The sequence below is a fragment of the Prionailurus bengalensis genome, chromosome C1 (genome assembly GCF_016509475.1).
Source record: "Prionailurus bengalensis isolate Pbe53 chromosome C1, Fcat_Pben_1.1_paternal_pri, whole genome shotgun sequence".
Taxonomy (NCBI): Eukaryota; Metazoa; Chordata; class Mammalia; order Carnivora; family Felidae; genus Prionailurus; species Prionailurus bengalensis.
In genome coordinates this window covers 8,764,559-8,791,647 of record NC_057345.1, presented here as the reverse complement: position 1 = coordinate 8,791,647, position 27,089 = coordinate 8,764,559, and the positions used below count along the sequence as shown (strand labels likewise).

Here is a 27,089-nt window from a genome sequence, read left to right as displayed (position 1 = left end):
ACTGACGCTCAGGCAGCAGCCCTTCCGGAAATGCGTTCCAGTGCGATCGGGGAAGAAATCCCACCCTCCCTCGGGCGGCCCTTCTTTGCAAGCGTGGAGCGGAGCGGAGCGGACGTGTGGTCGGGGGTTAGTGTCACTGGAGGACGGGGTCTGCCTGACGCCCTCGGAGGTGCCGACCGGGCGTCCCGCGGGGCCGGCGGATCCCGAGACCTTGTCAAGCACTCAAAAGAATCTCAGTCAAGTGCACTCGACAAAGCAAAGACTCGACTCCTTGGTACCACGCGGTCCACGGTCATCATCAAAAAAAAAAAAGGCTCCTTTAGGGGTACGAGCCTGAAGATCTTCCTGCAACGGCAGGCAAAGGGGGGGGGAACTAGCGTTTCAGGGGCTCAAAATGGTATGAGACGGGGGTGCTTTCGTTCTCAGGGTGGCAGCACCAGACGGGAGCTGCCCGGGGCCCCGGTGGGGGCCACACAGCACGGCCCCTCCCCAGGCGGGCTGCGGCGCCAGGCTGCCCACTATCTGCTGGGCTGCAGGTACTGGTGCGTGAACATGTTGAGCTCGCTGTCCAACCAGCCGGCTTTGTTCCTGCGGAGAAAGGGTTAATTTGTAGCGCTCACAGCTGCCGACAGCTGACACCGAGTGCTGTTCTAAGGACATTTACTCCTCTGATAACCCCCACTTTGCAGATGAGAGAAAGAGACCCAGAGAACTTATGACATAACTTCCCACAATCACGATTCATCAGCCGTGGAGCCAAAAGTAAGGCCTGTCTGACATTCAAGCCCTATGTCTGCTTCACCTGACCACAGGCAGGCCCCTGAACTGTCCGGAAGTCAGTTTTCCTGCCTGTCTGTGGGAGGTCGGGTTGCTGGATATGCGGCCCATACGGGCTCACCCCGTCCTTGTTGGCTATGAGCAGCAGAGGTATCGGCGACCACCCCCCCCCTCCCCGCCCCCACCGCCAAGGGGTCCTTGAAACTGACTCGCCCAGGGCAGTGGGTGGGGAGGGCACATCAGCCCGGGAAAGTCCACCGTTTGCCCAGGGGTTGACACTGACGTCAGGGGCGGGAGCAGGAAGCGCAGGGTCCCCGGGTGCTGATGTTATCTCAGGCTGAGCGGGCTGAGGACCTTTGCGGAGCGCTTTCTGGTTCAGCTCTGTGGCTCTGTCATGAGATCTCGCTCCATTTTACAGACGAAAACAATGAGACTTAAGAAAGCTCAGTGATCCACCCAAACACAAGTGCCTGGGCCAGAACCCAGGCCTCTGGCTCCTTAGATTGACCCCCCTCAGCAAAGCTTGGACAGAAGCTCCGACTTTCCACAGGGACCCCGCACGGACCTGGGTGCCAGCGGGGGCTCTGCCCGTCACCAGCTGCCTGACCACCTTTCCGACGGGTAAAAATGCCGACATGGCCCCTTCCCTGCGCCCAGAGAAATGGAGTAAAGCATGTGGCGGGTCCAGCCCAGAGACCCCGGTGCACAGTAGACAGAGAAAGACCATGAACGTGCGGAGTGTCCCGGGGTGCTGGAGCCACGCACACCTGGATCCTCTCCTCCTGGCCTCGCCACTGCCTGTGGGACCCCAGACAAGTTACTTAACTCCTGGAGGCTGCAATTTCCCCTTTTAGAAAACGGAGATAGGTGACACGACCCTGCAGGGACACGGACGGGTGAGCGGCCCGGCGCCCGTCAAGTGCCTGAGATGCTGCCGAAGGAGAAGGTGCCCGTGAGCGGTCCCTTCACGGCTCCCTTCCGCCTGGCTCCTCCTCCGCCAAGGCCCCGACGGAGAGCGTCCGCAGGGCAGTAACTCTACATCCTGTCGAACGTCCAGCGCTGGCACCGTATCTGGCACCCAGCAGATGCTAGCAAACAGCTCACGCGGAGTGAAGTTCACGTCCACGCAAGACACAGACAAGCAGCCAAAACACCGCTGCGCCCGGGCCACACACCGGAGCCCACCGCCTCCGGCCTCCCAGGGCGACCTCACCTGAGCAGCTTTGCTTTGCTCTGAAGTGAATCGAGAACCTCGATTTTCTTGTTCATGGCGGCGATGTCCTGCTCCAGGTTCTCCCGGGTGACGTCAACTTGCTGGCACAGGTGGGCAAAGGTCCCAGACAGTTCCCTGAGTGGGAGAGAGTCGGGATCAACGGGGCCACGTGGCTGGTTTGCAGAACACGGGCACTGGCTAGATCCACCTGGTGCCCATCGGTCAGCCGCTGGCAGCTCTGCCCTGCACCACGCCGGTGTGGCAGAATCTTCTCCGCCCGCTGCCCAGACCAAGGACGCCACACACGCTCAGCGTCACCACAGTGAGAGACCCAGGAGCACCCTGCCTGGGGCACAGCAGGCGGGGATTCAGCTCCCAGCTCTGCCGCTAATCACCAAGTGGCAGGGGAAAAGGGACCGCCCCTCGAGCCTCGGTTTCCCCATCTGGAAAAAGGAGACGCCCGCACAAACAATGTCTACTTCAAAGGGTTCACAGAGAAAATGAAAAATTAGGTGCGGGCAAGGGGCCCACCACGCAGCAGTGTGAGGAAGGCAGGCCGGCACTCCTCCCTCCCCGACTAGCCAGGCAGGCAGCCTGGCCCCCTCCTGCCCAAAGCTGTGCCAGGAAGACAGGGCCGGGTCTTAGAATTTCAAAGCTCTGCCTACAGACCTTGAAAAAAACACTACAAGTAACGTCCCTCGTCCGCCCGCATCTCCCTTCCTTGGGGGAACAGAGGCCTAACTGGTCCCGGCCCCGAGCATAGGGTGTCCCCGGAAACAGCTTTCTCCCCATCCCTGGTCTCAGAGCCGACACTGCACGGCTGAAGGCCAGCGTCAGATGATGCTGGGGATCCAGCGGTTCCCAGGGCAGGTCCAAGGGAAGCTAGCGGGAAGTTCTGAACCAGAGGAGCCGGCCCCGGCCCCGCGGGGGACTCACTGCTGGACTTGGTGGCTGCAGTTGGAGCCGGTGTAGCTGATGATGAGTTGTAACTTCTCGCTGGCATACTCCACGAACTGACGCTTGAAGGCCCTCTCCTTGGCCCTGGTGGTCCAGGTCAGACGCTCGTAGACATACAGGAGGCCATAGAGCCCAAAGGACAGGGCAATGAGCCGCCAGCCCACCGCCTTCCACACCTGCAGAGGCACAGCGATCAGCCGATGTGGACCCTCTGCCGCCCCCCTGCCTCTCCCAAGGGCCCCAAAGAGCCTTTGTGTCTCTCCTCAGAACGCCTCCTTCCACACCTCTTTGATCCCACGGAGGCCAGAAGGGCAGGAACCTAATTCAGAAACAGGGTAACTTAGCGTTGGTCACACGAGAAGACTTGTGCTAGGAGGTGGGGGTAGGGGAGGGGCGGTTAGGGGAGTGTCGGGGATAGGGGAGCGTTGGGAGTAGGGGAGGAGGCACTGGCACCAGAAGCATGGAACCAGACACGCAGAGTCCCTAAAGACAAAAGCAGGTGCTCTAAAGTGACATTCCATCCTGAGGACACTGACGAGTAGAATCCCTCACGTCTTTCCTCAGAGGGTGGCTTCTGTCGCTCTGGTCCGTGACACTCTAGTTCAAGGCAGCGAGGTCACAAAAAGCACTGGACACAGAGCCAGAAATCAAGGCGTCAGTGCCACCTGCCGTCCTGGTTGAAACCCACGCCAAGTTTCTTTACACACGTTCCTCCCAAAAGAGGCCTGATGGTCTCTCCAGGTCTCAGGGTGGTTTGGGTAAAATGGGCTATTTGACAGGGTCCCGTGACCACCGAGTACCGGCGCCTCAGCTAATGACCCTCTGCCAGGTCACCGTCTGAAACAAGCCACACGGCACGCCACGTCTGTGGAGACGGAGAGCAAGGGGCCTCAGCTGTGTCCACCCCAGTCTTCCGACCTGAGAGCACAATCCCCAGCAGTTTTGTCCCTGTCACATCTGCCACCACTCTACGGCTCGAACGACCACAGCAGAGAGAGCAAGCCCACATCCCCAGCAAACTCAGGGTGAAAGTGTCCTGGCCGCAGTGTGTCGTGCGTCAGGACGTGGGGAGTACCCCAGCCACCAAGAAGGCAGCCTGCGATCTCAGGCTTTGGAGTGGAAAGGAAAGGGCAAGAAAACCAGGAGACAGACACGCGAGGGTTCAAGGCCCAGCCTGGTCTCTCTGTCTTAAACCCTTGCCAGTTTCGCTCTGGGCTTCCTCACCTCCTGGCCACGCCCACCTGTCTGGACTCCAGCTTTGTCACCTTCTCGGGTCCCTTCCCCGAAGCCCGTCACGTAGTAGAGGCCTTCAGGTCAGAGTTCCAATCCTAACTGTCTTTGGCGAGCCACCCAGACTTTCCTCCTCTGTCACAAGGGAGCGGTGCCGTCTGAACGTCGCATCGGCTGAGACTTCAAGAAGTCAATGACTAACACGCCGAAGCTCAGGCTGAGGCCGCACAGCTCCCGAGACCAGAGACCACCGTGAGAAGCCGCCGGTGGGCGTGAAAACACCGCTGTGTGGACGCAGGGACCCTGACCAGCACCGTGCCCCTCGGGCCCCACCCGCCTGTCCTCCAGCCCCCACCCTTCCCAGGCAGGGCTGCTCACTGACCACGCCTCCGACAACGAGAATGCCCATGGAGGTCCTGGACGTCAGGGAGGCCAGGCCGGTGACCATGGAAACCATGAGCTCTTCCTGGGTGAGGGAGCCCTGCGGCAGCGGGGGCATGCTGGGGTTGGCTGGCGTCAGGGGGATGGGGCGCTGCACCTGAAAAGACACGACAGGAGGGGTAAGAAGAATGTGGCAGGTCTCTGGTTCAACAGAACCCTCAGTGACCCTCAGGACCAGGGGTCCTGGGACAGGGACACAGAGCGGCTCTTCGGTTTCCAAAAAGGCAAAAAGAAAATTAAGCTTTGCGTGCAGCAAGGAAGGACCGAAGCTTTGTAACAGACCTGCCAGCCCCAAGGTGAGCACTGTGGGGACCCCACAAAATGCAAGCAACGGCAGCCCCAAATGCCTCGGTACAATTCCCCCGAAGTGGGGGTGTGCACCAGGCGCAGTACACACGAGTTCGACAGATAGAGACATGAGTGGTTTTAAAAATCTAAATTTTAAGGGCGCCTGGGTGGCTCAGTCAGTTAAGCGTCCAACTTCGGCTCAGGTCATGATCTCACAGTACATGGGTTCAAGCCCCACGTCGGGCCCTGTGCGGACAGCTCGGAGCCTGGAGCCTGCTTCGGATCCTGTGTCTCCCTCTCTCTCTCTCTCTGCCCCCTCCCCTGCTTCTGCGCATGCGTGCTCTCTCTCTCAAAAATAAAAAATTTTTTAAAAATCTAAATTCTAAAATGGTGGTATGTGGATAGACTTAAATCATCTATATTCACAAGTCACACGCTTCATTTGATATACGTTAGAAAAAACACTCGGCTAACGTTTTTAATTCCGCAGATATCGGTGCTTAAGTCAAGGCTGCGTGGATTTGTGGCAAAAACCCGGACCGTGGTGTGGTAGCACACGTGCCGCGGCTGAAAGCTGAAACCTGAGAATGGCTCCTAGGTCTGGAGACAGGTGCAGACTGACCTCTGGTGACACCCAAGGGTGCGGGACACTGCTTGCCTGGTCACCGTAGCCCATCAAGGCCCGGCGGCTGTTCTTGGGGCCCAGGAACCTATTCACCAGCATGGTCCACCCGAGTGAAAAATGGAACTCGATGTCCTCCTGGAAGTCAGCACACAGCTTGTCACAGTTCAGGTCGTAGCTGAGGGAGAAGCACTGCCGAGGGACCAGCATGTCTATCTGACTCCGCACAGACGCAGGAAGGAGGGGCTTCAAACCATCTGTCGGGAACACAAACGAGGGGAAAGCGCGTCGGCTCGGCCCTGTGCCACAGCGGGGTCCAGCCTCGAAATGGAGGCCGTGCCAGCCTCCACCGAGGACGCGGACCGCTCTGCAGGAACGGCCTGTGGCGCCACAAGGGCCCCTCCCAGAGAGGCAGGCCAGCTGGCCCCAGGGGTGTGTGGACCGAGGCTCCAACACCTGCTGACGTTTATGCTTCGGGTGAATTTAAGGACAGGCCAAACTCTCAGCCTGTGACAGTCCCGTGTGGTAACTCAAGCCGGCTCCCCGAGTCTGCGTGTGGAACACAGGCTCTGCACACCCCAAGAACCTGAGGGTACCGGACAGACTCATCGTCAAGAGTGACAGACAAGGAGAGGCCGTTATTCCTGTGGACTGGCCTCCAAAGCTGACCGCTGGGCAACCCAAAGCCCCAGTCTCAAGTCCCCACTGACCTATCATGTCCTGCTGCATGGTTTGCAGAGAGCTGGTGATGGCTGTGGAGCAGCGGTCGGACATATTCCGGCCCAGTCCTTCCTCTATATGGCGGTGCAATTCCTGCAACAGGGAGGCAGAGGTTCAGAGAGGCAACGCCCCCGTCAGGAGTTCGTTCTGGGGAGCCAGGGGACAAGGAAGCCCGAGGCTGGTCAGCCCGCACCCAGCAGGTGACCGCGGAACGCGGAGTGGAGCCTGGGTCCTATCTCCCCGGCTGAGGGACCCTGATGCAGACCAGCAGGGGCCGAATCACTGTCGCGTGGCAATTCCACCCAGCGGCCCAAGGGATTAAAGCGAGTCCCCGTGCAGAACACCTGCTGCTTAACGACTCACGTTCTTGTAGACCTTGAGGACCACTGGGGAAGGGTGGAAATCCATCTGGTATTCGTCCACCAGCACGGAGAGGCGCCTGATCTCCTCCGCCATCGCAGTGGACACCTGCGGGAGAGGGACGCGTACCGTGAAGCATGGAGGGCAGGTGAGCCTGGTTCCCTCCTGCAGCGCCAGGAGAGCCTAACGAGTCCTCGCAGACCGCATGAGCTTCCCCACAAGCCAGCGGTCTTCTCAGCTCCCCTACGGCGGGAAAGCTTTTGAGGGAGAAGGGATGTCCGAATGGCGGGCAAATGCTCCTCGGAGATGTGGAGGGGAGGCCCAGAGCACAGGGACTTGCCCAGAGTCACACGAGGGACCAGGGAGCCCAGGGAGGCTATGCGCCCGCTCCAGCCAGGGCCACAACTTCCTTCTGGAAGGCTGAGAAACCGCCAGCACCCTGGACACTCCTAGGCAGTCCAGATCGCCCAGAGTGCTTCCTCCACGATCCGCACCTGCCTCTCCACCTCCTCCGTGATCTGTTTAATCCGCAGCTTATAGTCCTGCGCCAGGAGCTCCAGCTGCTTGTCAATAAACCTCAGCCGCTCTTGCCGTTCTTCCCGCATCTCCAGGCAGTAGACCCTGAGAGAAAGCGCGCTGGGCTCAGGAGCGGGTCCCCACCCAACCAAGCGGAGGAGCGAGGGGACGCCAGGAAGGCTGCACATGCCCCAGCTGGGGCCCCAGCAATGTCAGACGGTGCCCAGAAGCATGTTCTCCCCGTTCCTGAGCACCAGCCTTGTGCCCTTAGGTCTGCCAGCTGGGAAGAGGTGGTGGGGGACCAAGGAGGGTGCTTGGGGGGGGGGGGGGAGGGGGGCGTTTAGAACAGATTCTGCTCATTAATCCGGGAAAAAAAAAGCTCAGCCTCACTAGTCATCGGGGAAATGAAATTAAAAAGAGGTACTACTCTACGCAGGCAGGAACCTGGCAAAAATCACCAAGTCTGAAGTGCCGGTAAGGCTCAGGGAATGCAGTCCCAGCACGCACCGCGGGGGAACTGGGGATGCATTCAGACGTTTCAGAGGGCATCAGAGGAAAACGCTAAAACTGAAAATGCACACACCCTAGGACGAAACAGTTCTGCCTCCAGGAGTTAAGCTCTTAGACATAATCTTACAAATGTGCACAAGGGGCCACTTGAACCGGTGTCCTCTGCAACAGGGTTTGCAACAGAAAAGAATTAAATCTAAAAATTAATCCACTGGCTGGGGCACCTGGGTAGCTCGATCAGTTAAGCGTTGGACTCTTGGTTTCAGCTCAGGTCACGTTCCCAGAGTCGTGAGATCGAGCCCCATGTCCGGCTCTGTGCTGACAGCGCAGAGCCTGCTTGGGATTCTCTCTCTCCCTCTCTCTGCCCCTCCCCTGCTTGCACAGGTGTGCGTGCATATGCTCTCTCTCTCTCGCTCTCTCTCAAATAAATATCAAAAAATAAACAAAAATAAAAATCAACCCATAGGAAAATGAGGTATATTGCCAACGGGATGCTCTATCTCAGTTAACAGAAACACCAACTCTGTGTTACCAGCTCTGTGTTACCTGAAAGGGATAGGGGACAAAACCAAAGCCAAGTGGAAAGAAACACAAGGTGCCCTGACACATTCAGTATGACACCCTGTCCACATGCCTGAGGCACATCCACAGCAGTGTTATGTATTCTTCAGGATTTATGCAAAAGTACTTTCTAAATGGATGATGGGGCTACACACCAAATTCATGGCTGCCATTGCCTCTGAGGAGTGGGCAGGGTGACAGCGGGGGAGGGGCTGAAGACTCAAAGGGTGTTTGATGTTGTTTTATTTCAACTTTAGGATAATATAAAGCAAACACTAAAGAAAGCAAGATGTTTTTACGTTATTCTCTGTATTTTCCCATATTTTAATTTCTATTAAAAACAAAACAAAACAACAACAACAAAAAACGGGGCACCTGGGTGGCTCAGTCGGTTAAGCATCTGACTTCAGCTCAGGTCGTGATCTCACGGTTCGTGAGTTCGAGCCCTGCATCGGGCTCTGTGCTGACAACTCAGAGCCTGGATCCTGCTTTGGATCTGTGTCTCCCTCTCTCTCTGTCCCTTCCCTGCTCAAGCGCGCACTCTCTCTCTCTCTCAAAAATAAACAAACATTAAAAAAAAAAAAAATGTTATTTTTAAAAAACTGTGCCCTGGGAGCACCTGGCTGGCTTAGTGCAGTGGAGCATGCGCCCTTGTTCCTGGGGATTGAGCTCAAGCTCCACGATGGGTGTAGAGATTACTTACAATAAAATAAAAACTTTAAAAAAACCAAATCCACGTCTCCTGCCTCTAGCTCTGAGAAACGCTGCCATGCTCAGTGTGGTGTCGGCTGAGGCCTCCAACACTGGGCTTGTGGGGCAACACTTCTAAGAACCACCACACAGACCACGTGGGATGACCAGATACCCACCCAATGGCCATCCTCACCAGGCTGCTCCCTGGGGATCTCACTAGTCCCGGTGGCACCCCAGAGACTCAGCTCTGCCGGCAAGTCCCCAGGCTGGGGTGAGCGATCCCCTCCCAGCTCTGCCCTCTGCGGGCACGCGGTGTCGGGTTCTTACCGCTGCTCCTGTGCCGCAACGTGCAGGGAGTCCATGATGAGACGCACCGCTTCCGCAATCTGCTTGGCCCGGACCGTGTGCTGCTCGAACTTGGTCTTCACCGCAGACTGGGAGATGCACTCCTGGAACAGACAAGAGGTGCTGAGGAAGGCGGAGGCCACTGGGGTCCACCAGCCCCAGGCGAGGCTCTGGCGTTCACTGCCAGGGTCACGGCTGGCGGGTGCCGGGGAGGCACAGAATAATCAAACGCTGGAATCAAAGGGCTCACCTCAAATCTCCTTTCAAAGTTCTGAAACTCAAACATCCTCACTTGAAAGCCTTCTGCAAGAGCGCCCCCTAGGAGAATTACACCATATTAGTCCGGAAACAACAGCAGAAGGAAATGGTAACATCGTCCAAAGCCAAGCCGACGGGGCACTTGGCTTAAACACTGGCCGAGAAGCAAAGAGCTTCTCCCTCAAGGCTCTTCATCAGAACCATCTTTACGGGCTGAGCACAAGCCAGATGTCTCAACCATCAGGGAAAAGGAAGTCTGTTCCATCGTACCTCCTTCAGGCATGCCCTGGGCCTTCTGGATCCTGGCGTTGAGCACCTCCTTGGCAGATACAAAGAAGATGCGGTCTCCAGCCTGGCCTCGGTCCACCACGCCCAGCTCATCCACCAGGAAGCTGGTACAACGTTCCATGTGCTGCCGCCGCACCTGAAGCCCAAGCAGATGGGTGGGTGTGACCAGGTGGGGTGCCAGTGGCCCCCTCCCAATGGAGCCCACAGCCCCAAACTGCCTCTCTTCTAAAGAAGAGGTAAGGTAGTCACATGGTTCAGTATTCCACAGGTACAAACACACACCTCCCACACACATGAGGAATCATCTCCCACTATCGCTGTTCTCTAGCCACCAAGTTCCCCAGAACCCACGTCATGGGGGTTTCTTGGGGCACAGGCTGCCACAAATATTTTATGCACATACAAGCAGAAATGCCTATACCTGCCCCAAACTACCTCTTGTTAGAACCCACACGGCGTCTCACTTTGGTGCCCAGAAGGAAAGGAACCCGGAGCCAAGAAACCTAAACTTGGGCTTCACCCTGCCAAGCCGAGTCCTCCCAGGGCCTCGTTTATAAGATCAGTGGACGCCACCGGGAAATCCCTTCTAGCTCTGAAATCCTCAGGTTCTACTGGCAGGTTCTTTCCTCAAGTCAGCAGATTTCCTCCTTCCAAGAACTCTGTTCCACGCATCTCATAGACAAGGAGCTTCCCCATCACTGTCCAGCGTCAGCCTGCGGGCCGCGCGCCTCGTCGTCCCATGTTACCAGTCTGTTAATCCTTTTCCTTCCCTCTCATGCAAAAAGGTAAAGAACTAGAGGATTTGCCAGTAAGAATCAATTATTCTTTGCTCCTCCTTTAAGCTTCTTTCCTGGACGTCTTCTGAAAGCTGAGCCTGTTCTATAACGAGTAACTCTTCATGAACTGAAGTGAGCACTGGCCTCAAACAAGGGTGTGGTTGATGCGGTGGGGACGCTTTTCAGGCCTGGATGACAGCCTTTGGAAGAGTAGAGGGAGCAGGGGAAGTGAGCAGAAGTGAAGAGAGTGTTCCTAAAGCCCTCAGAAGACACCACAGTGACCCCAGGGAACACCTGGGAAATCTCTAGCGAAGAAGTCAGTCACAGGCCCAATGTGGCCGGAGAGCCCACGGAGAGGCTCTGGGTGGACACGGTCCCAAAGTGATGACTAAAGAGCTACTCACCTCTTCCATGTACTCAGGCTCCGAGGCGGACGCGTCCCAGCGGTTGTTCAGGATGAAGATGTTCGGGCGGGACAGGCGCTCACTCACCTTGTGGAAGAACTGCTTCTCCTGATGGGGGACAAAGACCTCAGTACAGGAGGGGCTGTGCTGGCCAAGGTCGTCAGCCACACGCACCCCCTGCCCGCTCAGCTGGGGTCCAGGGGTGTGGGAAAAGGTGGAGGGGTTACCGTCTGCATCAGGGTGGACTCTGAGTTGGCCACCAACACAAACACGTCGGCGTCCAAGCAAAACTTGTCAATCCAGCTGTCCAGCTCTGTGGTGACGTCGATGCCAGGGCTAGAGGTGACGGGGTAAAGCATCATCAGGCACACAGACCTTGGGCCCTAGTCTTCCTGCTCTGCACAGACTCGAGGCAGACAGGCAAAGGAGGAGAAAGTTACAGGTGTGAGAGAAATCGGGCCTGGCCTTTACCGGAGGGATAATTACTTTTCATTTCATATCCTTCCTGATAGTCTGAAAATACGTTTTGTGTTTTGTTCCACCCGTGTATCACTTTTCTTAAAACAACGGTTTGGGGCGCCTGGGTGGCTCAGTCGGTTAGGCATCTGACTCTTGATCTCGGCTCAGGTCATGATCTCATGGTTCAGGAGTTTGAGCCCCTCACTGGCAGCATGAAGCTTGCTTGGGATTCGCTCTCTCCCCCTCTCTCTCTCCCTCCCCTGCTCTCTCTCTTTCTCTCTCCCCCTCAAAATAAACATTGAAAGAAAATAAAATTAAAACATTAAAAATAATGACTTGTGGGGCAACTGGGTGGCTCAGTCTGTTAAGCGTCCGACTTTGGCTCAAGTCATGATCTCACAGCTCGTGAGTTCGAGCCCCACATTGGGCTCTGTGCTGCCAGCTCAGAGCCTGGAGCCTGCTTTGGATTCGGTGTCTCCCTCTCTCTCTGCCCCTCCCCCACTTGTACTCTGTCTCTCCCTCTCAAAAATAAACATTAAAAAAATTTTTTTTTAACAATGGCTTGTAATTTTGCTTTGCAGATACACAATTAAGGTGAAATTTTATATTTCTGTGAGTCCAATAAGCACTACGGTACCGTACTTCTCAAGACAGTTATGACCTGCCCCAAAGTGTTCCTTCGAGAGAAATAAAATACCACACGGACCCCAGCACCACAAGCTCCCAACCCTAATACACGCACCAACCTCGGGTTACAGCTGAGGACCTCCTCCACTTTTGGGCCTCCCTCCCACCTGTCTTTACGGATCGTCACTGGGACATTTCCAGGGCACTGATGCCAACGGCTACAGCAGCCAGACCCGGGGAAATCCGGGAGGCGGGAGGATTTGGCTGAGCCAGTAGGAAAGGCAGCACGAGAAGCAGAGCACCAAACAGGCCCCAGGGGACCCTGGCTGGAGGATGCAGGAAAAGAAACCCGGAGAGGGCCCAGTGTGGACCTCCTACGGAGGCACTTTCCCTCTTACCTGTCCATCAGCACGAGGTCATCCTTCAGAAGTGGGCACTTGGAGTTGGGCCACATCACACTCACTAGGCTGCCAGCATGGAGCTGCTCGTCCTGGTGAAGGGCATGGGCCAGCTGGTTCACAGTCTGACGGGGGAGGAGGAAAAGAACGAAAGAAAGAAAGACCGGAGCTGAGGAAGACTCGCTGGCCGCCAGCCTGCCCGTGCCGCCTGGCACGCGGGGCTCAGTGGCCCAGTGCTGCGGCCTGGTCTGCTTCCCCCACTCCTTTCATTTCACACGGAAAAGCCAAGGGCCGGGCCGAGCCAATAAGAAACAACTACTCTTCACTCCTTTCAAAGGCTGCTTTCTTGGCTGTTGTCCTAAAGCTGCAGTTATTTTGCACTGATGAGTTCTCCACGCACCGGAAGGAGCTTCTGGCCCCAAACAAGAATACCAGCGGCTCTCAGAAAAATAAAAACGGACCAGCCACGGGCTATTGGCTCACAACCACGGGACAAGTGCAGGAGTCGCCCTGTAGCAACAGCCCAGCAAACGAGGCACACGCACTCTTCTGAGCAAGGAAAAGAGCCACCGGCCTGCTTGGCAACACAGGAACTGGAGCCTCCTGGCTCCTGGCGCTCTTCAGACCCGCCCGGAGGCTCTCAAACCTGCCCAAGCTCAGCTCTGACAGGCCTTCCCATTTCCCACCGCACGGGCACCACCCTCTCCTTAGAGGTGCTGACTGCCCGGTCACAGTGGACGCCCCGGTTGGTCTACGCCCAGACTCGACCCGCCAGCACACCCCCCCGGCACGGTCCCCGCCACGGCACCCTCACCTTGACGCTCCTCTTCTCCTCCGAGCCCTCTGTGAGGAGGAAGGCCTCGTGACCGTCTGTGCCCTCTACCCGCAGGAAGCAGTTGGTGGTGTGGCCGATCCCTGAGGGCAGAACTTTGTCCCAGAGCATGGCATTGATCACGGTGCTCTTCCCGTTGCTCGTCCTGCGAGGACAACCGGCCGTCAGGGAGGCCACCCGTACCTACCTTGCAGGCTTCCACACGGAAGCTGCCGGCCTGGGAGCCCGAGTCTCTGCAGTGGCACCAGTACCCAGACAGGCGGAGCGAGCACTCTGTGTTTATGCAAACGGATGGACAAACACCTCTGGCCTGTGCCCATGATGTGCTCCCAGGTCATCACTGCAAACCTACCCGCGGGGGCCACCCTAATCTTGGTAACTAGCGTGGTAATCTGTAACAGGGGTGCTAAGTGCATGCGATTGATTTACTAACCCTCCCTCTGTTACCTATTAATCCCACATTCCTCTCTAGAAGAAGACAGACTCCTCACGTGTCACAGGAGTCAGATCTCTTGCACAACGCTTGAGCACTGAAAGCTGCAGACAGGAGCCACTAAATCTGTCTGTACAGAATCGAAATGTTAAAGGCCCCTGCACCCCCTCACTGATGAACGACCCTTGTCCCTTTAAAACCCTCACTGGGGTGCCTGGGTGGCTCAGTCAGTTGAGCGTCTGACTTTGGCTCAGGTATCTCACAGTCGGTGAGTTCAAGCCCCGCATCGGGCTCTGTGCTGACAGCTTGGAGCCCGGAGCCTGTTTCGGACTCTGTGTCTCTCCCTCTCTCTGCCTCTCCCCTGCTCATGCTCTGTCTACATCTCAACAATAAATAAAAACATTAAAAAAAAAAATTTAAAACCCTCATGGCAACACAGAAACTGAGGAGTTGGTTATTGGGTAACAGTCCACCTTCCTCCCACGTGGCCAGCCTCCTAAATCAAGCGCATATTCCTTTCCTATCAATACTCATCTTTTCTTTTTTTTTTTTTTTCTTTTTCAACGTTTTTATTTATTTTTGGGACAGAGAGAGACAGAGCATGAACGGGGGAGGGGCAGAGAGAGAGGGAGACACAGAATCGGAAACAGGCTCCAGGCTCTGAGCCATCAGCCCAGAGCCCGACGCGGGGCTCGAACTCACGGACCGCGAGATCGTGACCTGGCTGAAGTCGGACGCTTAACCGACTGCGCCACCCAGGCGCCCCAATACTCATCTTTTCTAAGCTTACTTATATATTTTGAGAGAGAGAGAGAGAGAGAGAGAGGCAGAGAGAAAGGGAGAGAATCCCAAGCAGGCTCCACTCCGACAGCGCAGAGTCCAACGTGGGGCTCAAACCCCTGAACAGCGAGATCACGACCTAAGCCGAATCAAGAGTCAGACACTTCACCAACTGAGTCATCCAGGTACCCCTCAATACTCATCTCTCGAGTACTGGTCATTCGAGGGATGGGGAGCCGAACTTGGGATTCGGTAACAAAGTCACAGGTCATTAGGGGCAAGACTCAAGGCAGAGTGCCTATTCCTCAGGCCACTGCATCCAACCTGTCCAGGTGTCTTTGTTCTCTTTATTAGATTCTAATCTTTTTAAAGATTAGACATAAAAAATACATTTGGTTTTTGTCCCTTTACTGGCACAGTGCTTCTAAAATCCTTGGAATTTTAGCAATGGGAGTGTCTTTTGTCATTCACAGGAGCCCCTTTTGAGCACACCTGTCTATGCTAATGAGGGGACGGAGGTTGGGGCCCCTACTCTCAAAATGGACTGGTCACCAGAAAGACCAAGCGATTAGAGGGTTAGGACTTTCAGCCCCACCCACCTACTTCGGGAAAGAGGAAGGGCCTGTGGATTAAACTCCATAAACATCTTGAACAATGAGGTCTGATGAGCTTCCGGGTTGACGAAGACATCCATAAGCCTGGAGGGTAGCGCTTCTGGCCCTCACCCTGTGCCCCTCTTCACCTGCTGGTTCTTCTGTATCCTTTACACCAAACCAGTAAGTGTGAGTCACTGTTTCCTCAGCTCTGTAAGCAGCTCCAGCAAATTAGCCAAACTTGAGGAGGAGTCATGGGAACCTCCATGTCACTGCCAGTGACTGCCAGTCACTCCAAAACACAGATTTCCAAATGGCATCTGAAACGAGGCCCGTCTTGGGGGACTGGGCCTTAACCTGCAGGATCTAATGCTCCCTCCGGGTAGACAGTGTCAGAGCTGGGTTCAATTTGCAAGACGTGCAGGGTCTGCTGAGAACTGGAGAACCTCTAGTGTCCACTAGACCTCAAAGTGTAACAAGGAGATCTGATGGCTAAAACTATAAAACTCTTGGAAGAAAACAGAAGAAAAGCCTCACGACATTGGATTTAGCAATTCCTTGGACAGGACACCAAAAGTCTAGACAACAGAAGGAGGAATAAACTTAATTGGGCTATATCCAAATGAAAACACTTCTGGGCATCAAAGCACACAGCCAACCGAGTGAAAAGGCAACGCACAGAATGGGAGGACACATCTACAATCATGTATCCAGTAAGGGGTTAATATGCAGGCTATATACAGAACTCTCACACCTCACAAAAACCCCACAAACAACCCCATCTGAAAATGGACAGTGGACCGGCACAGACATTTCTCCAAAGAAGATACACAAATGGCCGAGAAGCACATTAAAAGATGCTAGACATCACTAATTAATAGAGAAATGCAAATCAAAACCACGATGAGATTCCACCTCACACCCATGAGGATGTCTATTAGAGAAGAAACAGAAGGCACCTGTTGGAGGGAGTTGGAGAAACTGGAGCCCGTGCACTCCCGGGGGGGTTGGAAACCGGTGCGGTCGCTAAGGACAACAACATGGTGGTTCCTCAAAAAATTAAAAATGAAACTACCATACGATCTAGGAATTCTATTTCTGGGCATGTACCCAGAGCATTGGAAGGTCTCGAACAGATATCTGTACACCCACGTTCATACAGCATCATTCACAAGAGCCAAGAAGTAAAAACAACCTAAGTGTTCGTTGCGGATGAACGGATAAACAAGATACAGTCTATACGCATGGTGGCATGTTATTCAGCCTGAAAAAGGAAGGCCATCCCGGAGTGCACAACAGAGGGGACCTGGGGACATTATGCTAAGTGGAAGAGGTCAGTCACAAAGGGACAAACACTGTACGATTCCACTTATTGGCGGTTCCTCGAAGAGTCAAATCCATAGAGACAGAAAGCAAAGCAGTGGCTGCCAGAGGTTGGGGCAGGGGTGGGGGTTCCGGGAGGACAAAAGCGAGTGTTTCATGGGGACAGAGTTTCAGTTTCTCAAGATGAAGAAGTTCTCGAGATGGACGGTGGTGATGACCGCACAAGCTCGTGAGCACAGTAAATACTACCAGACTGTAGACTTAAGAGCAATCGTGACAATGGGTTTTATGTCATGTGTATTTTGCCACCATTAAAAACTTAAACAGGAGGAAGAGGTACTCAGACTTCGAGGCTGCACAAGCGCCCCCCTCCCCCCCACCCCCCCCCCAGGCAGGAAGGTGTGACAGCTTCACAGACTCACCGGCCGAAAAAAGCCACTTTCATGTGCCGCCGGGCCAACACCTCACTGATGCCCCTCACTTTGGACAGGTAGCCTTTGACGTCCACGACCTGTTCTTCTGTCGTAACGGGGTCCAGTTCCGCATTCCTGTAGGTGTCTGGAGGTGGAGACGGAACATGGGTCACCACTGTCCGCGGGGGACAGAGGCCCCGGCCGCAGCTCCCCGCCACTGCCCGCTGAAGGGCAACCTCCCTGCTGGGGGCCGCAGCGCAGACACCCGGGCTCCAGAGCAAGGAAGTACTGCTTTGCCACCTCTTCCCAGCTGTGCGACCTCAGGCGACGGAGCCCAGTCTTAGACCCCTGACTCTCACAACAAAGAGCAATGCCCACCTCTTGCGACTGCCGCAAGGATGAATGAACGATGTCCATTTGAGCACTAGAATGTTCCCTGCCGTCACGTCCAGGCGTTTTACTTACCAAACAGTGTTCCCTACACACCAGGCACTGCTCTGATCACCTTTCAAACACAGTCTCACCCCATCCTCGTCATTTACCTGCCCCACGCCCCACGCTCGGAGCCAGGACGGGACCCTGTGCACCTTCATGAGGCCCTTCCTGACCGGCCCTGCCTACTGCTCCAGTAGGGCCTCCTGCCAGCCCCATCCTGCACGGCACATCCCCACCCTCGCCATGCTGCCTCCGGTTACTCTGGGCTTTGCTCAGTGCACCCCTCCCCCTCCCCCCGCCGATGCACAGAGGCGCTGCCTTGGGGGGCTCTGGCTCACTCCCACTTAGCCTCGTCTAGCATGGACTGCACAGCCCCCAGAAGCCTTCCCTGACTCCCCCAACCTGAGTGAGAGCCCCTTGTTTGTGCTCCCAAAGCACCCTGTACTTCAGCGCTCACCTCACCATGGTGTGACCGTCTGGTTCAAGTGCATCATCTCCCACATGAAAGCCAAACTGTGCGGTCCCTGCACTCAGCAGGTGCACCACAATTGCTAAGCCAGTGGGTACTGGGATCACTGCACTGCTTTTTCCCAGGGGCTCTGAGAGGCAGATAGGCAACGGATGACAGAAGCAAATGAGCAAGGTCCGGCCCCACCCCATCTAGTCTTGTACCAGGAAGGCGTGTCAGCTGGCGGAGTACACGGGCGCCTGGTCCCTCGGCACACGCTCGCGGCAACGGACTAAATGTTTATGCCCCCACCACGTGATGGGTCATGAGGATGCAGCCCTCGTGACTAAGATTAGTGCCGTTATCAGAGACCCGGAGAGCTAGCTAACTCCTGCCGTGTGATTACCTGGGATGTGACACAGGAAACGACAGCAATCCAGGAAGCTGGCCCTCACTAGACACCCAATCTGCTAGAGTTCGGACTCTGAACTTGCCAGCCTCCAGAACCGTGACAAGTGAGCTCCTGTTGTTTATAAGCTACCCAGCGTGTGATATTTCTGCTACGGCAACCCAAGACGATGAGGGTACTGGTGACCACAGGCGGCATTCAGAGACCACCGGGTGAGTCTCCCCTGCATGATGCCACGAGGGGAAGTGACCAAACCGCCAAGGCCTCCCAGGTCCCCTGGTCACCGCAGTCTCAGACCCATCACCCCTCCTCCTTCATAGGGGCACATGGGCGTGGCTTCTGCAACGCTCCTGAAAGGAGCTGGGCTCTCAAGCGAGTGGCCACATTTAAAAGAAACAGCCAGAAGACTGACCAGGCGGCCACCATCCCCGCCCCTAGCCAGGGCAGGCCCAAACACATACCCAGAGCACTCCAGCTCTTTCCCCTGCAGCCCACCAACAGGACAGGCCTCCTAGTCTCACAAGAACAAGAACCAAAACAGCCATCCCTAATGCCAGCGCACAGACCCCTTCATTAAGCACGTGTTCGTCCACGGCACCAACAAAGTGAGTGAGTCAGAGCATCACAGACGGTCAGCCGGAGCTCTGGAAGGAGTGACCTGGTCTGCCCCACCTCTGCGTGCACAGAGCCAGGTGCACCCGAGTTACTGCCAAACAAACGGGTCATGAACTGGAATAACTTCAGCTACCAGTCTTCTAACTGTAAAACTCGGATTTTCACGTTAACAAGTATGTGGGGACCACCTTCTCTTGCATCAAGCACCACGCCAGGGGCAGGGCAGAGAGTCCGTTCTCAGTCTTGGTTTGCTCAGGCTGTTCCAATGAAACCACACAGACTAGGCGGGTCATACACAACAGACACGTACTGTTCCCAGTTCTGAACTGGAAGGCTCAGATCAGGATGCTGGCCCGGTTAGGGGAGGGCCCTCTCCCAGGTCACAGATTTCTCACTGTATCCTCACGTGGCAGAAGGGGGGCCAGGGAGCTTTGTGGGGTCTCTCATAAGGGCACTAATCTCCTTCATGAATGCTCCCCCATCGTGACCTAATCACCTCCCAAAGGTCCCACCTGTGAACCCCATCACATTGGGTCTTAGGGTTCCAACATGAGAATGTGGGGGAATGCAAACATTCAGACCACAGTACTGGAAACATTCCCTCTCTCTAAAGGGAGCCTTAAGAAGGAGCCTGTCACATAAACCAACCCGAAGCCAAGCCACGCTAGTGGAAAGTAGACGGTGAAGCGTGTCCCTGGGGCGTTTCCACTGACCATGGAGAGCTCTGCGGACTAGAATTTAAAAAGCCCTGGTCTCGCTTGAGCGTCTCTTTCACAAACAAGGAAACCAAGGGCAGATGAGACTCAGCTACTGGGTCTGGACGGACAATCCCAGACACAGGAGCTAACGTGTACCTTCTAGAGAGGGAGCCTCAGACAACCAGAGGCTGGGGTTGGCAATCGACTGAGCGGGGCCCTGGGAACCTGTCCTCCTCTGCTGATAGAGCAGGCACCAGGGGCTGGGCTCAAATTAGTAACCAGTGGAAAAGGTGCCAGTGACGCAAGTTTCCTTTCCACAGCCCCGCTGACTAAAAATATCAGAGAAAGAACACCCTGGGCAGGGACAACCAATACCCGCACAGTCAGGCTGAGGAAAACACCTGGGCTTAGGAGTCAGAGATACCTGGTAGAGCCCTGCTGTGTCACTTACAAGATATCGAGCAAATCTCAAAACCTCCATCTGCTTGTCTTCTACATGGGACTGAGATTCACCTACCCCTCACGACTAAATGATACAGAATACACAGAATTCTTACGTGACAGGTCTCTAGTTTTCCTGGTCCGATCTCCCTGGAGCCCAATTCCACATGATTCCCAAAGCACAACACTGCTGAAGGTGACAACCTACCTGGGGATGAGCTCCCCAGGAGCAAGGTTCTACCTCCCCTCCCCTCTATCCTCCCACCTACATATGGAAACTGACAGGTGTGGGCCCGGCTGAGCAGGCCCCGCCTGTCTCACCTTCAAGGAAGGTGGCGCTCTCTTGGATGTAGGCCCCCAGTTGCTCAAAAATGCCATTGATCTTCTTCTTGGCAGTGACAAAGTGCTTGAGTGGGGAAGCATTCACCTCAGCCATGTGTCTCTTGTCCTTCTTGACTGTAACAATGGAGTTGCACCGAGAGAAAAGCAGGGACATCGCGCTGCAAGAAAAGACAACGTGAGTGAACCCAGGAATGCCCAGTTTAGACGTTCTGCTAGGGCTGTGGCGGGGTGCCGTGGGGGGCCTGGGGCTAGCCCTGGAGGCCATCAAGAACACGGGCCCTCCAGGACCAGATCCAGGATGGTAAGGTAAGACTAGCGTCCTCAAGAATAGGAAGGGACCGCCGAGGACGTGTGGGCACCCAGACAGCTGGAGCCAGGGCGCTGGGTTTAGGCCTTGCGCTGGCTGATCCCCGCCTGTGGAAGAGCAGCAGACCCAGCCTTCCCCACCTCAGGGAGTCAGGCCGGGATCACGAGGGGACACGTGAGAAGCCCTCCTCTCGGTCTCAGGCAGAGAAGTGTGACAGAAACCTCACTTCTTTCCTACACATCACCCACCTAAGAAAAAGCAGAGATGACTGAAAGCAGTGAAAACAAAGTGATGCTCAAAGTCAGTGACCCCCGCCACCCTCCCCTGGCCACTCTGCTGTCCAGGTCACGACGGCCTTAATTCTGAACGGGTTTTTTGTTTGTACTGGTGGTGGTCGGGGGTGGACAAGGAAGGGTGGTACTCAAGCGAGAGAGGTCTGCATCTACTGTTTACTTAAAAACACTTATTGGTCTCTTTCACTGCAAGCGTGTGCACTGTAGAAGATGAGGGAACTGGAGGGAAAATCCATAACCCCCCTCCTGTGATAACACTATTAATACCCGTCTATCAGCAGTCTGTTTTGGGGTAGATAGCTCTCTTGCCCTCGATCGTTACAGCCTATATTTTCCAAATAGCAGTAACATACTAGGCCTTAGAAATTTTTGCTCAAAGTCAAAAGCGGCAGATAGAGCCGAGAAGGTGGCATCCAGATGTGGCTGGAGATCTCTGGTCCCACAAGTGCACTGCCCCTGAGTTCCCACCATGCACAGAGCTATTTCCCCAGCACGGCCCTCAGATCCTGGATGTCAAAGGACAAAGGCCCCTCCAACCCCACACAGCTGCGTGTGCCTGGTTCTGCGTCTCCAACACCCAGCAAATTCTCCCTCCCAGGCCACCCTAATCATAGCAACATGGGCTCTCCATGGGAGCCAGCACTCAGCACTCGCTGCATCTGGGAAATGAGAAAGCTCATGAGGGAACATACACCAGACACTTCCCAAGCGTGCCAAAAGGTACTGAACAAGTTACTGAGAAGCAGAAAGAACATCCAGAGAAAGCGCACAGTGACTGAAAACTGGTTCTTAGGATCTAATCATCCCAAGGAGTGGGCAGACAGACAGACTCACAGGGAAATATCAACCCACATGTTTTGCATAACTTACAAATTACTTTGTTAATGATTTCTAGGGAGATAAGAAAGACAAGTAACTGTCCATTTCTACTTTCCTCCTCCTTAAATCGCTACAACTGTGCGCTTTTCTTAGCCTGGGGGTCAAGGCGTCAAGGAATTGTGAGGCAACAGAACTCTTGAGAAGGGGAATCGGGAAGAAAGCACCTCCGCCTCCTCCAGAGCAGAAGAGGCACTGGAATCAGGCTTCGCGTGGCCCAGCAGGTTAAGACTCTAGGAGACCGGGGGATGAGTGCAAAAAGAGAAAAGCATCAAAAGGAAACGGAAAGGGATCCGGATGGAGCATGACACGGCTGGAGGGGACAGATTCTGGAACCAGAGCTGGGTTCAAACCGTACTCTTTCTGGGCCACGTAAACTTGAGCAAGTTATTTAACCTCAGAGCCTTGAATCCTTCATGTGCAGGACAACCGTGATGCCACACAGATGGAGAAGGCTCAGGCTGACACAGGACAAACTTAAAGGTGATTTTATGGGGGCGCCTGGGTGGCTCAGTTGGTTGGGCGTCTGACTTCGGCTCAGGTCATGATCTCGCGGTCCGTGAGTTCGAGCCCCGCGTCGGGCTCTGGGCTGAGAGCTCAGAGCCTGGAGCCTGTTTCGGATTCTGTGTCTTCCTCTCTCTCTGCCCCTCCCCCGTTCATGCTCTGTCTCTCTCTGTCTCAAAAATAAATAAATGTTAAAAAATAAATAAAAATAAAATAAAAAAAAAAAGGTGATTTTATGTGTTATGAAGTAACAACAATGATAAACTCCACCAGCAAGATCGGGCAACTCTCCCCTCCAACACCCAACCTTCAGGGAAGGGCAGAGACGACTCCACCAACACATCCTCGGCTCCCCCACCGTCACGGGGGACCCAGTGAACAGGTCTGCTCAGGGCTGAGGAACAGCAGGGCCCACCCCCAGAAGTGACTTGCTTGCAGGCAGAAAGCTCCCTGAGATCAGTGGGGCTCTTAGAAGCATGTGCTTTCAAGTTCTGGTCATTGTTTGCCAGCCCAAAGGATCCGAAACCAAAAGTGCTACTGTTCGGTAAGTGCAAGATTCAAAGGCGCGCACGCTAGGAAAAGCTTAGCGGTTCAAGGTTACGAGACGTGCTCGGAGTTGCCAGGCCAGGACCTGACCTGCTCTCACCATCCCCCAGCCTGCAGCCGCATGCCCCAGCCCTCTCAGGGATCCTCCCTCCGACCCATCCAAACTGCCTGATTTCTCTGGCTCAGTTAACCCCCAAGCTGAGGTTCCCTGTTTGTGTTGTACGTGCTGCTTCCGGCCTGGGATCCTCTTTTCTTTTTCACCCATTTGGCACACTCCTACTGTCCTTCTAGACCCAACTGTAGCGTCACCTCTCCGTGAAGCCTTCCCTGACATCTCCAAGGAGGACACGCAACCTTATGGTTTTTAAATCCCCGTCTCCTCGTCTAGTCTGTGACCTTCCAGAAAGATCACCGGACACAGAGTCGTGACCCGTTTCCAGGTCTACTTTCCTCCTCCACAACTGTGAGAGACACGGAGGAGTTAGCGAATGCCCCTTCACAAGAGTGCCTTCTTCCCCTTCCATCCCTAGAATACACACATCTACTTTTTTTTCTTAAAAAGCAGCTTCGGACTAAGCATCTGTTTCTTGGTGTTTGGAGCTCACGGAATCAAGAGAGTTGATCAAACCTTTCAGATCCCAGGATCCGATCCTTCAAAGAGCAAGCTGGACATACGTATGTGCACAAATGGACCCAAGTTACGGAACACACACAAACAAGCCAAGATGGGGGGGGAGGGGAAGGCCCACTATCTCAGGGCTTCGCCTGCTGGCTGCCTACCCTTACAGAGTGGTAGGAAGCAGCTGGGATCCTGTTCCTCCTCTGGAAAGCCCTGATAGTCCCTACTTCACCACAGAGCTCACTGCAGGCATGCAGGTCCAGTCCCCTGGGCACAGCTAGGTTAGAGTGGCTCTGATACCAGCTACACATTAAGTGGCATGCTTCAAGCTGGGGTGACAGGCGCAAAGTGCTCTTCAAGTCAGGGTTTCAGATAGTTCAGGACAGCATTTCCCAAAGTGCGGGCCACAGAAATGTAGTGCACCCAATGCTCCATGTAAAAAGGGATCCACGGTAGAAAAAATTTCTAAAACACTATATGCCACGGTCATCCTCCATCAGAGCACATGACCAAAGCAAGACTCTGGAAAAAGGCCTGTTCTAAAAACACTAGCTGAGTTGTATTTAACGCAGCATGTCACAAACGTATCTAAACAAGATGTTCCGCTACATAACGGTTTTTAAAATCCTGAAGAACATCCTTCAGGGAAAGCCTCATTCATCCTGGTCGTCTCCCTCTCCCACCCCAAAAAAGTGCTAGGGGCACAGTATTAACAGATAGTAACCTAAGACCAGAACCAAACCCAATTCCAAACTGAAAAAAAAGCTTTGCCTCAACCCAGGCTATTTATTAGTTGAGGAGTATTAGATGCCTTGCACGTGAAAACAGCAGTAGAGAATTCACCGCATGGTGTGTTTGGATCCCAAGCACAGTCCCTAAATCCACACCACCTCCTTACCCAGTCTTATGCACAGCAACTCCTAGCAGGGAAAATAAAATAGGTCCACGGATCGTCTGCTGGCACAACTGGAACAGAGGAGAAGCTGAGAAATTGAAACAAAAGAGTATACAGGGTAAAAGGGGCAGAGTAGACTCTCAGAAGAGCTGTGATAAGGAGCCAGTCTCTGCTGGGCAGAGACAGGGAGGGAGGAGCCAGCAGAGCAGAGAACAAGGGAGACAGAGACTAATTCTTCGGGGAGCCCAAAGATTCCAGCCACCTTCTGAACTGTCAACCTTTAAATAGGCTCTCTCCGCCAACAGTGAAAACCATGGAAGCAGAAAGGACATACATACAGTTTTTTTCAGCACAGACTGGAAAACTTCAGCTCTGAGCAAAGATGACCCCATCCATGACACTTGCCACTGGACAGCCAGCAGAACATACCCCTTTCCACTCAACCCAGATCCAGGGTGCCAGACGTCCCAGCTACCACTTACTTTTTGGATGGTAAGAGACCTTCACAGGCTGGGCATCATGGGCATGGCTGGAGTCAAAAAGACGAAAAGAATCTGAATTCTCCTCTGTCCTGTCTCAGGTTGAGGTTGGCTACTGATTGTGTTGACTCCACCAATTCCAACTTATTGGGGAAAAAAAAGGGACATGTCAACAAGCAGCAAAAAAAAAAAAAAAAAAAAAAAGGGGGGGGGCGCAAAACACGTTTAACCAGGTTTAAAGCCAAACAAACTCATCCCTGAGGGAAGCTTAGTCATTGCCCCGTACTCTGTACTCCGATGGTATGTGAGGAAGTGCCCTGGGGGAAAACACAACACACAGGTGTGGGGACAATCTCGGGGACACACAAACATGTGCTGGTGAGAAGCAGGAACCCTGGTAAAGACAGGTCCATGTCCAGAGAGGTGAGAAGAGAGGAGGTAGCAGACCAGGACAAGGAGTGGTCTTGAGGATTGTGGAACTGAGGACTAGAGATGAGTGGGTGGGGGTGTGGAAGAGAAGTAGAACTTATTGAAAGACTGTGTGTGCTACATGCTGTAAAATGTATCTTACTTAATTTTTAATTCTATGGGGCAAACAGAGGCTTGGGATACTTAAAAGATTTATAGACTGCTAATAAGTGGCCAAGCTAGGAACTGAGATACCATCTCCCTTTAACTCCAAACCATACTTGTTTTTAACTTCGTGGATCTGCCTCACTCCACCCTTCCGGGTGGGAAGGGTGATAATCAGAGGCCTTTCTGGGAGGAAGAAAAGACAGACGATGGAGAAATTGAAGAAACAGGGCAACGAAAGATTACAATAGAGAGTGGGCAGTTTAGGCTTCAGGCATCCAAACAGTAAATTATTCCGCATCGTCTGTGTGCCTGTGTGCATGCTAGGCGCTGAAGTTAGGGATGGGTAAATCAGTACCTGCCCTCAAGGGGCTTACCTTCAGGTGAGAAGTCAAACAAGAAAATAGGTGACTGCACCTGAGCGCAGAAGGTGCCCAAAGTGGGAGAGGGTAGGGCGCCACAGTGGTCAACGTGGGCACTTATCTTGTGCTGAGTAAATGCTGGCAAATATAGAAGACTGGATACGAAAGGAAGAAAGGGCTGGGGTGGAATGGGGCCGCGAAGGTGGGAAGGCTGGGGGAGACGAGGAACCTCAAGGAACCCCACCCCCAGTCCAGACACCCACGTCCCGCCCCCTCCTCTCAGGGCCGCGGAGGGCCCCGCAGCGAGGCCGGGGCGTGGAGACGCCCGCCTGCCCGGATCCCGAGTTCCCGGGGTTCCAGCGTCCCACCGGTCCCCGCCGGGCTGCTCAGGACTCGCCGGGCTGGGCTGGGCGGGTCCTCACCCCTCCGGCGCGCTCGCCCTCTCACCTTCACCTTCCCGGCCTCGCGGCGGCCATCATGCCCTTAACGTCACCAGACGGCGCCACCCCTGAGAGAGGCGGGAGGAGGAGGGAGGTCGCTCACGTCACTAGCCGCCGCACGTTTGCCGCCCTGGCCCTGATCAATCGGTGGACTCCGAGCTCAGGCGGCTAGACCTTATCACTCCTTACGGGTCAGGGGGCCTGCCGGCGGAGAGCCCCGAGAGGCGGCTCAGCGGGCTCGCTTACCGCCGGGGCGTCCCAAGCCAATGACGTCAGCAGAAGGACTCCAGCTGCATCGTGGGGGCTGTAGTTCCTCCGGGCGCCCGTCAGGGCGGGGTGGGCGGGGCCTCGAGCTGTCCAAAGGCCAAGAAAACAAGGGCGTGGGTTAGAGGTTCCCGCTTTTTCGTCTGTTGCACCAGAGCCTGACCCTAAGGCCCTTGCCGGCTCTGTAATCCCAGCTTGCGTTTTGTAATTTTAGAGAAGAGCTCTTAAGAGAAAGAGAGGAAGCAAACTTGGGCCTGTTGCCCTTCGGTTGACTTTGAGGAAATGAGAACAGCAATGGTCGCGGAGCAGGCAGGGTGCCTAACATACATGCATTTTGTTTAACCTTCAGGACATTCCCTGGAGGCTCAGAGGAGACATTATTCCAGCTCACATATGGCAGACCACTGGGCCTCATTATGTGCCAGGCGCTAGGACACAGCAGTGAACAGGTTGTCTGGTGGCCTCAAGCCACAGCAGGGAAGGTTTGAAGCCTATGCTCTCTCTCCAGTACCGCAGCCACCAGCCACGTGTGGCTATGGAGCCCCTGAAAGGTGGCCAGTGCCAACTGAGATGTGCTGCAGACTCGTACCAAAAAAAATAATAATAATAATAATACACACACACGTATATGTATATATATATACACACACACACACATATATACATATGTATATACACATATATACATATACACATGTATATACATATATATCTATATATACATAT

The 27,089-nt window shown here is 54.6% G+C and overlaps 1 protein-coding gene across 7 annotated transcripts; it reads right to left on the bottom strand.

The window, feature by feature from the left end:
• Positions 1 to 404: 404 nt before the first annotated feature.
• MFN2 (mitofusin 2) lies at positions 405 to 26,354 on the bottom strand. 7 transcript variants are annotated; one of them, XM_043573773.1, is made up of 20 exons: positions 26,107 to 26,319; positions 24,728 to 24,867; positions 24,249 to 24,316; positions 20,185 to 20,363; positions 16,827 to 16,962; positions 13,258 to 13,420; positions 12,444 to 12,568; positions 11,187 to 11,295; positions 10,960 to 11,067; positions 9,762 to 9,915; positions 9,484 to 9,551; positions 9,216 to 9,337; positions 7,103 to 7,229; positions 6,612 to 6,716; positions 6,239 to 6,341; positions 5,529 to 5,785; positions 4,560 to 4,715; positions 2,927 to 3,123; positions 1,991 to 2,125; positions 405 to 588 (listed from the first exon to the last, which is right to left on the bottom strand). In XM_043573773.1, the coding sequence occupies exons 4-20, from the start codon at positions 20,357 to 20,359 to the stop codon at positions 519 to 521; spliced, it is 2,310 nt and encodes a 769-aa protein (XP_043429708.1). In that variant the 5' UTR covers positions 20,360 to 20,363; positions 24,249 to 24,316; positions 24,728 to 24,867; positions 26,107 to 26,319; the 3' UTR covers positions 405 to 518. The 7 variants fall into 7 exon arrangements, with proteins under 7 accessions (XP_043429708.1, XP_043429706.1, XP_043429712.1 ...); XM_043573771.1 differs by having other exon boundaries at positions 24,249 to 24,333; positions 26,107 to 26,318; XM_043573777.1 differs by having other exon boundaries at positions 5,565 to 5,785; positions 24,249 to 24,333; positions 26,107 to 26,315.
• Positions 26,355 to 27,089: the final 735 nt, after the last annotated feature.

Coding starts and splice junctions, on each gene's coding strand:
- MFN2 (XM_043573770.1), bottom strand. CDS start 20,359: ATGTCCCTGCTTTTCTCTCGGTGCAACTCCATTGTTACAGTCAAGAAG. Junction 6,342..6,611: donor TCCTCAAGGTCTACAAGAAC/GTGAGTCGTTAA, acceptor TCCCTGTTGCAG/GAATTGCACCGCCATATAGA. Junction 4,716..5,528: donor ACCCTTGGGTGTCACCAGAG/GTCAGTCTGCAC, acceptor GTGTCTTTTCAG/GTGCAGCGCCCCATCCCCCT.